We start from the raw sequence: 14,387 nt of genomic DNA, 5'->3' as shown, positions 1-14,387 counted from the left end.
CTGCAAGGCGCGGAGCGGCACGCACCCCCTGGGCGGCTTCACGGCGCACTCCCGCCTCCGCGACATGCAGGCCGCGCTGGCCGCCCTCACCGGCGTCCCCGCCGCCGCCCAGCGCCTCCTCCTCGGCTTCCCGCCGCGCAGCCTCGACCTCAGCGACGGCGAGCGGCGCCTCGGCGACCTGGGCATCCACTCGGGTGAGGGCCGCGGGCTCGGGGGCGCCGCGCCAGCGCCTCTTCGCCAACCGCGCGCTCCCCGGCGCGCCCGGTGGCCTTTCCCCCGGGGAAAGCGCGCTCGGGGGAGGGGGAAGAACCGAGCGTGACCGGTCTGGCTGAGGAGSCTCCCGTGGCGGGGGCGTAGCCGCCCTCCCGGCTCCTCACTTCTCTCCGTTCCCCGCCTTTGTTTCCGGCAGGCGACACGCTCATCGTGGAAGAGGACACGTCCAGAGCCAAGGCCGGCTCGCCTGTCGTCGCCAAGAGAAGCATGTCCGGCTCAGCGAGGGAGGCCGTGCCYGTGCTCGCCAGGCGGGTCGTTCCCGCCGATAACTCCTGCCTGTTCACCAGCATCTACTACGTGGTAGAAGGAGGCGTTTACGATCCAGGTTGCGCTCCGGAGATGCGCAGCCTTATAGCCCAGATAGTAGCAAGCAATCCCGAGTCCTACTGCGAGGCAGTGCTGGGAAAAACTAACAAAGAGTATTGCGAATGGATCCGAAGAGAAGAAACTTGGGGAGGAGCCATCGAAGTATCCATTTTATCCAAATTTTATCAGTGTGAGATCTGTGTTGTGGACACACAGACAGTCAGAATTGATCGTTTTGGGGAAGACGCTGGTTACACCAAGCGAGTCCTTTTAATTTATGATGGGATTCACTATGATCCACTTGAGCGTAGAATCCCCGACTCAGACATTCCTCCCCAGACCATTTTCTCTACAACTGATGATATTGTTCTCGCACAAGCRTTGGAGCTAGCAGATGAAGCCAGACGGAAGAGGCAGTTTACGGATGTGAATCGCTTTACACTGAGGTGCATGGTATGCCAGAAGGGACTAACTGGACAAGCGGAAGCCAGAGAACATGCCAAGGAGACTGGACACACCAACTTTGGAGAAGTGTGACATCTGCATGAGGATGGTTACATCTACTACCTCACTGGTCCAGAATAAAATTCTGGATTTTCACATAAGCTGTATGTAGTCATAAAATTCCGTTCAGAGCTTGAAAAGCATATTAAGTTAATGATGGCCAAGACACAGGTTTGTTATGGTTAGTATGCGAGTTTACAGATATTTATGCAGTAGTGATTTTTCTGGCTAATTTGAAATAGGCATCTTCTCGCATGCTGACTTATAGGAATTTGCAGGTGGTATACACTGGCAGCTAAAACCTGACTTTTGAATTAATCTGTGCGCATGATCTGAGTGAACATACAAACAAGCTTGTTCAACACTGTAGTAAAATCTAGCCTCTAAATTACTGAATTAGTCTCAATATTTTATTTTCAGGGCAGTTAAACTAGTCTAAAGGTTGGGAAACATACATATCAGCATTACTTCTACTAAAAATTGGACATTACTTATACTAAGAGTTGGACTCTGCATGTACAAGCAGTTCTTGCAGGGCAAACTGCTCGCTTGGTGCACAGTTTTTAAAGGAAAGAATATATCTAAAGCTGCCCTATACCATTACCATGTTACCATCAAAAGTAGAATGTATTGTTTGTGTGAAATCATGGCTTTAGAGAAAGAACTGACCTCTAAGCTTTAAGATAGCCTTTTTAAAATATATATATATATATATATATGAGTAGATAGTTAAGTAATGAATAAACTTATTAATGCTCTATAGGTAGTTTTTAGTTGCTTGAAAAATAACTATCAACCCCTTGGTGTTTACACTGCATCAAAATGTACACGTTTCTTGAAATACTTGGATTCTTACTCATAGAATGAGAGTAATTCCCTCTTGCCAGAATCTGAGAAATAGGGGAGTAACTTATTTTGCATCTGCTCAATGTATTTAAAGATACTTTGCATGAGTACAGCTGATTTCATGGCCACAGTGTTAGTAAGCTATATCAGATTCCAAATACTGTAAGTTAGCACTTTAAGGTATAGTTCTCATTCTTTACAGGTAAAAAGTTCTGCCTTTTTAGAAGGGCAGAGTGCTCAGCCAAAAGGGAGGCTTGAAGCTTCTTAGTCTGCATTCTGCCTTAATGAGTTTGATTTGTCACCGATGACTCTTAAGTAGCAAGACTAATTTTGATAATGAAGGGAGCAGTTTAAATTCATAATAATTTAAGCTAAGTGAACTGCCCTACTTGTCATATTACTCAGAATCAGGGATGTTGAAATTGGTTTAACAAGTTTTACCTCACAGTGGGGATGTGAGGATGAACAATAAGTGCATTGAGATCTTTCAAAAGGTGCTGTAGAGGTGCATATTACTGAGAGGGATTTTGTTTTCTTTCTTTGCAATGCCTGTAACACGTACTTGCATTAATGAATTTAAAGATATTCTTAGCCTGCTATTCTTCTGTTACTGAGTTACCTTTGTTGCACTGTTACAAGTGGGGAGCAAGAATGTTCATCTTCAAACTGAAGCAGAAATAAGCCCACTATAAATGGAATCTGAGATTTAAAGGCCTCTATTAAGGCATATATCTAAACTCCTGGTGCAGCAAAAGCTTCCTTTCTATTAAAGAAAGTAGTATTTCACTGAAGTTCGGTCAGCTCCAAGGTAGACATTGAAATGCTGAGGGAGTATTATTGAAAATGGAATGTAGTTACATTTATGTGCTTTGTACTTAATTACTCATGCCTCAATCTAGCAAAGAGGAGAATCACCAAAAGCAGTATGGACCCAGATTCTTAAATTTAGTATTAAAGTAAACATTAGCACTGTTGAATTTAATATAGAAAGCCACTTAGCTTCCAGTGTTAAGCCCTACTTTGCTTTTAGCCTATCATTAGAGTAAACTTTTATTAAAAACAATCCTCTAGAAGCTGATGCTTAGAACTTGTAGAAATACCTGACAATTCAAAGAAACTTGAAGATTACACTGTATTATAACTACTTGAGATGAAATACTATCTAGGAATGAGACCAAGAGACTATCAATCCTAAATTGTATTCTCAGCTTTCACACTGAGGAGGTGAGATACCTTGGACAAGGAACTGTTCCTCACCATTTACTGTCTATAAAATGGACATATCTACCTCAGAGAGGTGTAGTAGGTGACTGTCAGTGTCCTTTAAAGAGTGTTGTAGAAGTGGAAGATACACATTTATCATCTGCCATGCTTGTAAATGTATTGACTTTTGGGAGCAACTCTTACAATTCGTTGTGTGGCCTCAATTTGTCAGAAGAGCAGACCTGACAAACTTCTTCACCGGCTTGCTGAGTTAAATTTTTAGCTTTGTATCCTGAGTGGTTTTCTAAAGTGTAAAAATGTTTTTATTTCTCAACTGTAGTTTTTTTGAAGTTACCTTTATTTAATCCAAGTTTAGCTTTGCTGTATCCTATTTGCATAGCCATTCCACTAACAAAGTGTCAATTCAGTTTAAGGGAGACCACTTGTCACATCACTGCTTTCTTTCATTGCATAAAATAAAATCTATTCTGTTAAAAAAAAAAGCAACCAAACTGCTAATTCATCTTTGCAAAAGTTCRTATTATCAATCTGACAGTCTTTCAAAGAATAAGTAACCTGTGGTATTGATAGTGAGTTGAAAAACATTGCGTTTCTCCTAAACTCTAAGCAGAAGATGTCTACATTATTTAAAAATATAAGCTCTGGAATGCATTCAAAGTACACTTTCCTAAAAAAAAAAAAAAAGTGTTGTAGCTAATAGAAAAACCCCTAACATTTGTTACCAGCATTTACCTGCCCTTAATGGTGGTTACAGAAATATCACAAAAATGGCATCCTGATATAAGTAAAATTAATTCCAGAATATCACTGATCTACTTGCACTGAACTGTTATTGTACAGAAAGATGTTAGCTACAGATATTTTAGAATGGATGTATTATGGGACTTAGGCTCAAGTCCTGGCAGGGAGTAGCATCACCTGTCTGTACCAGTCCAAAAAGCCTATAAAATATGGACYTATGCTCTTACCGTACAACTTTCCCCCATACAAATATAAAAGAGGCACTGTTTTCCTTGCTCAATTCTTCAAGATAGAGGCCAGTGATCAAACAGGCCCTGGAAACCTGAAATTTTTGACCTCATTGGTGGGCTTATTTAAAGTTGGGTTATATTAGTATTGCTTTAGGAACTGCTATTCAGTTCTGGATCTTTGATTAAGCAGAATCAGTTTCCTGGTGCCAGTCTGGCTCTTTCACCAGCCCTAAATTTCTTCTTTAATTAAAAGAGCCTAACCTACTCTAGTCATGTGGCCTTTCACAAACATTTTAATATTAAGAGATGCAYATCTCATGGTTTTAACAGCACTTTAAAAGTTTGTCCAAGTTTACATGTTTAGCAGATGTTGAGCAAGGACTTTCACTGATGCAGGTAGTGTGTTCCTGTTACAGTAAAGTGAGTAGCTTTAGCAGTTTCTAAAAATCTTAGCTACCTGTGTATTCCAGTGGTGTAACATCCTGTTATTGTCTATCACAGTACACCTCATTTGGAGGAGTATTTCCTTAAACACATACCACACTGCAGAAATGAGTGATGCACTAATAAACATGACTGATGCACGCGTATTTGTTTGGTGTAATCTATGCCTTGGTTGTTCTTGAATTTCAGTTTTGTGCTATATCCACTGTTGCTCACCAGTGAGTTTTAGGTTTAACTACTCTACATAACATAGGCTTTGAGAAATTCACATCAGCTTTCTCCTCTGATTGCTTCCTCCCTGCTTTGTCCTAGGGAGAGAGGAACTCAGCCTCACAATCTCTTSAAAGTGAAGCTGCTTCACTAACACATACCTTTCTTGCTTTAACAGTAAAATACCTTGTATTTGACCTTCAGAGATCATCTAAGCCAACCCCCCTTGCTCAAACAAGGTCACCTAGGACCCTTTCCAGACAGTTTAAGTATTTCCCAAGAACAGAGACTCTACAACCTCTCTGGGCAACCTGTTCCAACGCTCAGTCATCTTCACAGTAGAGAGGTTCACATTCAGACAGAGCTTCCTGTGTTTCAGTTTGTGCCCATTGCCTTCCGTTCTATCACTGTGCAACACTGAAGAGAGTCTGGCCCCATCTTCMTTACACCTTCCCTTCAGTTATTTATACRCATAAGATCTCTTCCTCTTCAGTCTTCTCTCTTCCAGGCTAATGAGTCCTTACTATCAGCCTTCCCTCATATAAAGAAAACTAGCCCCTTAATCACCTTAACAGCCCTTTACTGGGCTCCATCTCTTACACTGGTGGGCCCAGACACAGTACTCCAGGTGGGGCCTCATCAGGGCTCAGTAAAGGGGAAAGATCACTTCCTTTGGCAATGCTCTTGCTAATGGAGCACCAAATACCACTGGCCTTCTAAGCCACAAGGACTCATTGCTGGCTCACAGCCAGCTTGTCCACCAGGACTCCCAGGTCCATCTCCACAGAGCTGCTTCCCRGCGGGTCAGCCCATACTGATGCATGGCATTATCCCTTTTGGGTGCAGGGCTCTGCACCTGCCTTYGTTGAACTTCATGAGGTTCCTCTCTGCCTCTCTCTCCAACCTGYTGAGGTCCTTTTGAATGGCAGCACAGCCCTCTGGGATATCAGGCACTCCTCCCAGTTTGTATCATCAGCAAACTTGCTGAGGATGCAMTCTGTCCCTTCATCCAGGTCATTGATGACTAAATTGAACAGACTGGACCTAGAATTGACCCCTGGGGTGCATCACTAGTTGCTGGCCTCCAACTAGACTTTGCACCACTGGACACAACCCTCTGAGCTCTGTAATTCAGCCAGTTTTCAGTCCACCTCACTGTCTGCTTAYCTAGCTTTTACTTCACCATCTTGCCTGTTAGTCTGCACCTTAATCCTTGCSCATAAGCTCTCAGTCAGCCCATCATCCACCCTTTGGCAGAACTCTGCACATTCCTACCTAAAGCATGGCTTTCTCTCCTCACCTTCCTGAGGGGCCCATATCCAGCATCCAGGTGTGCAAGCTATCCCACCACAGCTCTCTAATCACAATGAGCTCACAGCCCTGTAACTGCAAGCAGGTCTCTAACTCCTCCTGTTTATTCCCCGTGCTGCATCCCTTTGTGTACAGGCACTTCAGAGAGGCATCCGAGCATGCCAGTTTCTCCAGAAGGGATACAACAGGTTCCCCATGGTCTTGTAGGTACTTCCTTACCTACGTGACAAGGCTTGAGATACACTCACTGCTTGTTGATTGTGCCTTAGCAGTCTCTCTACAACACCCCATATCTGACTCCCCCCACCACCACCCAAGCACCTCTCCAGGCGGCAAGGCAGAGCAGCAGGGAGTTAGTCACCCACTACAATCACTCACCACTTTCTCCAGGTGCTCCAGCATGGCTCAGCATCCGTTAGCTGCTTCCCTCAAAAGTGCACCCAGCTCCTCCTCAGCTAGGAGGGCAGGGAGCCTGCTCAGTAGCTGCAAGCCTTCAGGAGGAGCAGGAGCCTTCCCCTTGGTGCAAGAGGTCTCCAGCTTCCAGCCTTCACCTTGCTCAGGATTACAACTCACTGTCCTGCAAGGCAGCACATCCTCTGCAGCAAAGCTGCCAGCACAAGCTGCATGCTTCACAAGAAGCTCTGCCTGGGTCAAAGGCCTGTTCAGCAAAAACTACTGCATCTGTTGAGTGCCTCTAGGAGGTGTGCTCTGGGCCTGGTGCTTATATTGGTGTCTCCTAGCACTTGCTAAAGGAAGGCTTGACCCTCCCTAATGGGGCTCAGCTGGAGCAAGCTGCAGCGCTCAGCAGCAGCAGCAGGACTTGGTCAGAGCTTCCCAGGAGCAGTGGAGGCTCCTGACCTACCACTCCTTACCGGTCTAGTCCCTCAGAGAGTCCCCAGAAATCCCTCACAAGCTCCAACAAGGTCCCCAGAAGATCAAAGCAGAGCCCAGAACAAACTGCTGCATCCATCCGGTGCCACTGCTGGCTGCACTCCAGGAGCTGGAGGAAATCCCAGGCCCTTCCCCAGCTACAGAGCGCAGCTTGCTCGGGCTCCTTCGCCACTTTAAGTCTAAAAGCAGTAACTTTTCCACACCTTTAATCACACTTGTAATAGTTGCTTAATTTTTCATGTTGCTTTTGGGAAAAGAAAAAAAATGTTTAATAAAGCAGAAAAGAGCCCCTTGGAAAATGGACTTGGAAGTAGTTTTTTATTATGGACTTCAAGGGATACGGGACCTAACAGCATAACCATCAGGAGACAGAAAGCTATTAGCACAGCCTGGTACCCTAAAAAGGGTCCCAGATGGTTAGAGGCTTTAGGAACACAGTTTGTCCAATTTACCGATCCCAGCTTTTCCAGAGGGTGGAACAGTGCTACAACCGTGCTCTGACATAAGCTAACGCAGTCGTTGCGAAACGGCGTTTGCCACGCAGGGATCCAGCGTTAACTTTCACAGACGCACAGACCAAGGGCATCTACTGCACCCCCCTTCCGGAGCGAGGACGCGGGAGCCGGGGAGCCGGCACGAAGGAAGACAACGTCTCAGTGCTYGCAGAATTTCCCACTAACAGCCTCATATACAGAAATCCACGGAAAAAATGAGTTTTTAKGAAATCAGGCTTCCCCACACCTTTCACGAAAGCGTCCGGGTTTGGCAAATCCCTCTTGCTGGCGGCAGGGAAACACCTATTTTTTCGATGCCAGACAGCGGCTCTGGGTCCCGCGGGGGCCTCGGGCAAAACCCCCGCACCGGGCAACTCTCTCGTCAGGGGAGCAAAAGGCTCCTGCCTTTGACCCCTGGATTATCAGGACAGGAAAACAACTGCCCATTTCCAGCCTGACAGTTTTGCATTAAAGAAAGAAGAAAAGTTGGATTATTATTTTAGTTGTAGATCAAGACATGCTTTATCTTCCTGAGTTTCATACTGATGGACTTCTCTTCGACGGGGTCTTCGTCGGTGGAAAGAGGAGAGTGATTTTTCTGTAACCTGTACTATCAACCTAACGAAAATGAAGGCAGATCTTTTTTTTTTTTTTTTTTTTAAAAAAAACGTGAAATAGCTGTGCTGACCTGAAAAGAGCCCAGCTCTCTTCTTGGAAAATCACAACTCTTTATTGCACAAATTAAATGCCTGCCTGCATTTTAAATGAAGCTGTGCCTCCAGTCTTAAAACCRTCATTAGCTTTCCCTCTGCTCCGGACTGGGTAGAATAAAATTACCTCGGATTTGCCGAAGTTAATAGCGCTCTCCTGTTTTCTGTAGGAAAGCGTCCAGCGGTGCTACGCAGGCGAACGGCAAGAGAGGAGCCCAGCGGCTCGGGGGCGGCCACCCGGGTACCGCGGAGGGCTGCCTGCRTGTGCTTCGTGCCGTAGCCGTGAAATCACGCGTTGTTCTGGGCTGCAACCGTTTTTATTAGTTGGAGGAAAGCAACCACAGCTGGAAGAAAACCACCAGAACAGGTTCTTTCAGGGCATCTAATTCCCCCAAACTGGTTTTCTCAGCAGCTCAAGGCTTATCTCAACAGACTACGACACTTTCTTGATCACATTTCTGGATTCAGACACTTTCAGGCCACACTCGAGGCATTTTATCGCGCAGTTTAAAGCCCTTGTGCTACCGGCGCCTTTGACTCGCGCAGGACGCCTGGCACCGGGCGGCCGCGCGCTCGCGCCGTGTTTGCGTTCCCGTAAGTAAATACATCTGTGCGTTGGCTCCCTCCCTCTTTGAAGCAGGCTCAGGGTCAAGTGCGGCTCGACGAAGCCGTCCCGAGCCGGGCGCACCGCGCCGGGAGCGAGGAGGGGAAAAGGGCCGCGCAAAGCRCTTCAGAAGCCCAAAGCCCCGCTTTTGTACTTCGGGAGGTCGTCTCACGGCGGTCGAAACGTACAGCCAGGGCCTCGGCCGCCCCTGCCAGCAGCGACTGCTGGCTCTGTGATCCACCAGACCAGCGCGTGGGATGCTACGGTGCATTCTCGCYTTTTCTCGGTGAGAAACGTGTATTTTTAAACGGCGAACGCTCTCAGAGCCCGGCYGCCCGAGCCGGGCGTCGGCGTCGGACGTGCCCGTTTTGGGGGAGAACGGGCGTTTTCGCCGAGCCTGGCTGCAGCGAGCCGGCGCGCGCGCTCCGGCCCGGGGAGAGCTCCGGGCACGCGTCTGCCGGGCGCCCGCCGGAGGAGCCGGCTCCTCCGCGGGGCTGCAGGGCCCAACGCGCAAAACCGCGCGGGAGCACGGACCCGTCGGGAGCAACGTGTTCGGCCAGCGAAGGGCTGAGCGATGCGGGGCATTCGGGCCGCGGCAGCGAGCCCGGCCGCCCCGGGCGTCAGCGCCCAGCTATGCAGAAGAGCAGCGTGCCGGGCGCGGGAGTCTCCGGCGAAACGGGTGGAGCGGACCCAACCGGAGCCAGGAAGTGAGCGCGATGGGTGGTGCCGGCCGGGAGCTCTGCCCGCGGCCTCGGCCCGTCCGCGGTGCGCCCCGGCGGCTGCCGAACCCGGGGCGCTGGCGCGGTGGCCCCGCTCCGGCCTGAGAGCCGAGCCCGGCGGCTGGGAGCACGCGGCGGCCCCGGGGGCACGGCAAGGGACGCGGCGCCGACCGCCCGGCGCGGAGTTAATGAGTAACCGGGAGCGGCTCGGGCAGCGCGGGAGAGCGGGAGGCGCTGCCGGAGGCACGGCCCGCGCGGGGACTCGGCCAGCGCSAGACGACGGGCGGCTCGGTAAAAACATGCCTCTCTCTCTTTATATTCTCCCTCGTCCTTTTCTCCCCATCCCCGTCCCTGCGGAGACTCTCCGGAGGGGTTTTGYCCCGGGACGAGACGGTGCCGTGGAAGCGCCGCTCCCGGGCGGTGGAGGCGACCGGTGGAGGGAGGAATGGGGCTTGGACGGAGACGCGGATTCCTGCAGCAGACCTAGCGCGGGGAGCTCGCCCGCGGAGCCGGCGCGTGTGTTGCAACAGCAGGAACTACGTGTCTGCTGTGACGGGCTCCTCTGCCCCGGCGGCGGGACCGGCCGGGCCGGCGGCTGCCGAGCCGCAGCGCCGTGCCTTTGCCTGCCGGCGATCCGGGCTGTCCTGCCGGGCCCTTTGCTCCGCGGAGCCGGCGGGACGGAGCCCCTCGCACGCACCTGCAAGGCAGCGGGGGCTTGTAGCTGCGCCGCCCGGGACAGAAAAAAAAAAAAGCTCCATTTCTTTAACATTGCTAAAACAGCTCTGGCAAAATATTTGTATTAATGCAAGGCTTAAAAAGAGTATCCTCTCAATACAGAGCAATTAATTAAGTGGGGGTGAAGTCTGTACCCCTGGAGCACGGCTTTTCAAGTAGTAYGCCTTTCGACTAAAACGCTCAGCCATGTTTTTAGCTTGTTGTGCTATTTTGCAATCGAGAGGAAGGAATTGCAAAACCCTTCTGAACCCTCCAACCCAGGAGTTTTCAGCACTGATTCCCCCTTTCCCCTTCTGGAGGGGGACGAGCGTGCTGGAGGCACGGTCTGGTCGAGGAATAGGAAACGCTGCAGGGTTTTCGTTTCTGCGTAGCTCCTTTCCTTTCTTYGGACTCGTTTCGTAACGAGCTCTGCCTCTGGGGCGAGCGCGCGCCTGCCGGATCTGCTCTGCCCTCCGGCTCCTCCGGCGCGGCGCGGCGGCGGCGTGTCGCTGCAGAGCCCCGGCGGCCGCGTTGCACCTCGGCAAACAGCCGAGTCCCAGCTCGGTCCCGGAGACCCGGAGTCCCGGCTCGGCAAACGGCCCCAGAGTCCCCGCGGGAACTTCGGCTTCCCTGCGGCCGCTCCGCTCTCCGCGACGGGGGCCGAGGGCGGGGGACGCGCCGAAGCCGCGGATTTCRCCCTTTCGCCTCCCGACGCGTGAAAGCTCTGGCCGTAAAGCTGCCGGAATTCGAAGCAGCAAGGGCGTTGCTGTTGTAGCAGTGCTGCTTGCTCAAACGTGGCTTACGCAGAAAGTAACGCAAACTGAAATACTAAGCTCCTTGGAGAGCGGAGGGCCTGGCTCCTCCAAGGAGCGGGTGCTGAAGTCTGATTTTTGTGGCCTGTCCCGGTTCCAAAGGAGTCTTTCAGGGTCGGCCTCCCTCCCATCACAAGCCACCGGTTTTCTTTCTTATCGCCAGATCTAATTCCCTGATCAAGAAAAGCATCGCGGTGTGGCTGGGCACTGCGGTCGGGTTACAGCGCACAGAGCTGCTCTGTCCGCTGCCCAGCAGACGGGACGGGACAGGGATGGGACGGGATGGGATGGGATGGAGGGGACAGGACGGATGGGATGGGATGGGATGGACAGGATGGGGTGGGATGGACGGGACGGGACGGATGGGATGGGATGGGATGGACAGGATGGGGTGGGATGGATGGGACAGGATGGATGGGATGGGATGGAGGGGATGGGATGGGATGGAGGGGATGGAATGGGATGCTCTCGCCTGGTCCTGCGCCCATCACATCAGTGTCTGCTTTCCCGTTCTCTTTGGTCTCCACAGCCCGGTCCGTCTCTCCTGAAGGATGAGCAGTGTGCACGGAGAGCACACATGCCAGGCAGCACTGGTAAATTTGGGGAGGTTAATGGTTTACATCCATAGGTAGTTACGCCTTTTGTGGGCYGCTAGAGCTTCACCCCGAGGCGGCCGTGCTTTCCCCGTCCCGCTGCCCGCTGGGCGCCTCTCTGCCGCCGCCGCGAGAGCCGGCTTGCCAGCGTTGTCCCGATGCTCGCATGCTCCAAAGTTTCCACAGACCTGTCTTTAGGAAATTCCCACCATTGGAAATGCTGATGTCAGGTTCATTAAAGCTAATGACCAGCTCGTGTTCAGAAGCTTTAGCGCGCTTCAGCCCTGTAGTCGGCAGTGGTGGCTGCAGTCAAGATGCCCCGTAAGCCGACGCCGGGACCGAGCTCGTGGGACCTCCCTGAGCTGGGCCGGTCCAAGGCTGCAAACTGCGTCATGATGGTGTGCACGTCTCCGGGGGGCTTAGACCTTCTTCCTTAACTCAGTAACCACCTTGTCCACACCTCGGAGGCGACTAGAAAACCACCCCAAGAAGGCGTCTGCAGATAGACAGGCTAGAGCGTACTCCATTTCTAAATCTTTGGGGGAAAACTTCCTTCCAAAGGATGCTTAAAAAAAAAAMCCAACTGACCCCTTCTCCTCCAAAAGAGCAGCCAAGGACCGAGCACGTTTGAACCTCGTCGCTTTGCAGCCCTGCTGCCCTGCCGCCGGCCTGGCCTCCGCGGCGGCTCGCAGCTTAACGCCTCTCCTTTCTTCTGCTTCAGCTGGGACCTCCCGCGCTGGGCGCTGGAAGCGATGGCCACAGCTGCTGGCGACATGCCTAAGAAGGGGCCGTGGCTAGGCATGGCCAGGTGCAATTCTGGCAGCTGTGACAGCATGGCCAGCACCACCTCGAACCGCTCTGAGCGCGTAAGTAACCCTCGCCTGCGCCTGGCCCCCGCGGGTCCACCAAAAAAACGCTCCCCGCAGGCGCYGGGGCAGCTCCCTGGAGACCCCGCGTGGACTGCCCCGTGCTAAACGCCGCRCAGTCCCTGCCCCGAAGCGCGGACAGCCTTGCAGTTCTGCCCCATGTCTGCTGCACGGTCTCCTTGGGGAGATACTTCTGCCCTGCAAGAGCCCAGCTGCTCCCGAGTTGTCTAAAGATGCAGAAGCAGATGGTCCAGGCACGGGGCAGGAGGAGCCGCAGGCCCCTGCAAGGGCTCGGGCTCGCTGGATCACTGGGTCGGGCTGGCTCCAGCAAGGGTGACTTCACCTGGAGCCGTACTCCTCCCCAGCTAACAAGAGATTAATTCAGTTGCTAACGCAGGGATGAATCTGGGCCATGGGTGTAGGTGCATAATTTTTCACTGTCTGTCCATTAAAACTTGTTTGTCTCCAAACACCGATTCCAAGATTGATGGTCTAATTATATCCTGTCTGACTTGGAGCATAATTGGTATCTGCTAGTGCACTTCTCAGTCCTGAACAGGTTTTCTAYTATTTGATGTATTGCAAACCAGAAWCAACCCCCTATGGAAATTAGTAGGGATGGACAAACTGGTTGCAATRTTGCACTGTACAAGCCCTAGCTAGATGTCTCTCTGCAAAACAACTCCGCCTGCAACAATTTCTCCCCCATGCTTGTTGATCTGATGCACACTCCATCCCTCCCAGAACTTTGGTTTTTCTATGCTATATTGTATGTATTGCCCTGTGACATGGCCCTTCCACACCAGTTGCATCTCATCATACTTGAAATACCACAAAAATAAACCAGAGTCTTGCTGTACCCCCTTAAGACCTGGGGTATCACAAAGAGCAAGGAGAGGGACCACCACCCACAGAGAAAGCTTCAGCATTTGGGATGTTTAGACAAGCTTCGGCAATTCAGCACTCCCTAGGGRTGACTACACCCATAGACCACCACCGTTATTAGTCTGCTCATATTTCCGAGTAAAGAACTAACATGTGAAAGGCAAGCTTTCAAGTTAAGAATAACCTATTCTCCGACACTCATTGCAGGGTAACATAAAAACCACCCTAAGGATCGTTTTGTTGGAGGAAGTTGTCTATAGCTGCAGCTAAACGTACCGGGTTTGGAATAGGCAGTGGCTGTGTCCTGGGGCGAGGAGCTGTCACGGGTCTCCCTGAACTGCCGGGGCTGCGAATAACAAGACGCCGGCGGGTCTCCTGCCTGCACCGCTGGTKTTTTCCTCTTTTGCAGAGCGATAACAGTTATGACTACTTATCCGTGGAAGAGAAAGAGTGTCTGATGTTCTTAGAAGAAACTATTGGCTCCCTGGACGCAGAAGCGGACAGCGGGGTCTCCACGGACGAGACCGACRGCGCGGAGCCCGCCCCGGCGCCGGGGACGCGGCCCGGGAGGGGCTCTGCTCCCCGGGGTAAGCCGGACCCTGGTGCTCCAGCCCTCGGCTGCCCGGGGCCCTTCCCGCCGGGGTCCCCCCCCCGGGGCAGGCAGGGAAGGACCCTCGTCCCCGTTCCTGCTGCGCGCTGGGCGCTGTTTCAGGCTGCGCGACTTAGCGCGTTTCTCTCTGCCTAGATCTGGAAAACGGGGCTCCGGCGCCGAGCCCAGCCCGGCAGCGTGCAGCCGAGCAGAAAAGCGACCGGAAGGCGAGCGCCCGCTCCAGCCCCGCTCCCGCAGCGGTTCCCGGCCCCGGCTACCGCAGCCTTCCACGGACCGCGGCTGCAGCGAGCCGGCCGGGAGCGCACGGCGCTTCCGACGGCAAAGCCACCGCCCGCGCCGCGGGGGCCCCGGCGCCGGCACACGGACCTTCGCAGGGGACGGCCGAGGAGCAGAGGCTGGA

At 52.0% G+C, this 14,387-nt stretch overlaps 2 protein-coding genes across 2 annotated transcripts in view; both read left to right on the top strand.

Moving 5' to 3' along the window:
- Window positions 1–12: 12 nt before the first annotated feature.
- Window positions 13–4,714, top strand: YOD1 (YOD1 deubiquitinase). The gene is made up of 2 exons (XM_085300398.1): window positions 13–194; window positions 410–4,714. The coding sequence occupies exons 1-2, from the start codon at window positions 65–67 to the stop codon at window positions 1,114–1,116; spliced, it is 837 nt and encodes a 278-aa protein (XP_085156524.1). The 5' UTR covers window positions 13–64; the 3' UTR covers window positions 1,117–4,714.
- Window positions 4,715–9,575: 4,861 nt separating this feature from the next.
- Window positions 9,576–14,387, top strand: part of CUNH1orf116 (chromosome unknown C1orf116 homolog) — a 6,066-nt gene continuing 1,254 nt past the window's right edge. The window contains exons 1-4 of the mRNA XM_085300321.1: window positions 9,576–9,798; window positions 12,348–12,492; window positions 13,787–13,964; window positions 14,123–14,381. Coding sequence (XP_085156447.1) covers window positions 12,379–12,492; window positions 13,787–13,964; window positions 14,123–14,381 — 551 coding nt within the window. The 5' untranslated portion in view covers window positions 9,576–9,798; window positions 12,348–12,378. The remainder of the gene's footprint in view (window positions 9,799–12,347; window positions 12,493–13,786; window positions 13,965–14,122; window positions 14,382–14,387) is intronic.

This window comes from Rhea americana, unplaced genomic scaffold, assembly GCF_003343005.1.
Source record: "Rhea americana isolate MKP2758 unplaced genomic scaffold, rheAme1 scaffold_163, whole genome shotgun sequence".
Lineage (NCBI taxonomy): Eukaryota > Metazoa > Chordata > Aves > Rheiformes > Rheidae > Rhea > Rhea americana.
The sequence above is the reverse complement of the archived record's forward strand: the minus strand, read 5'-3'. Positions and strand labels throughout refer to the sequence as shown.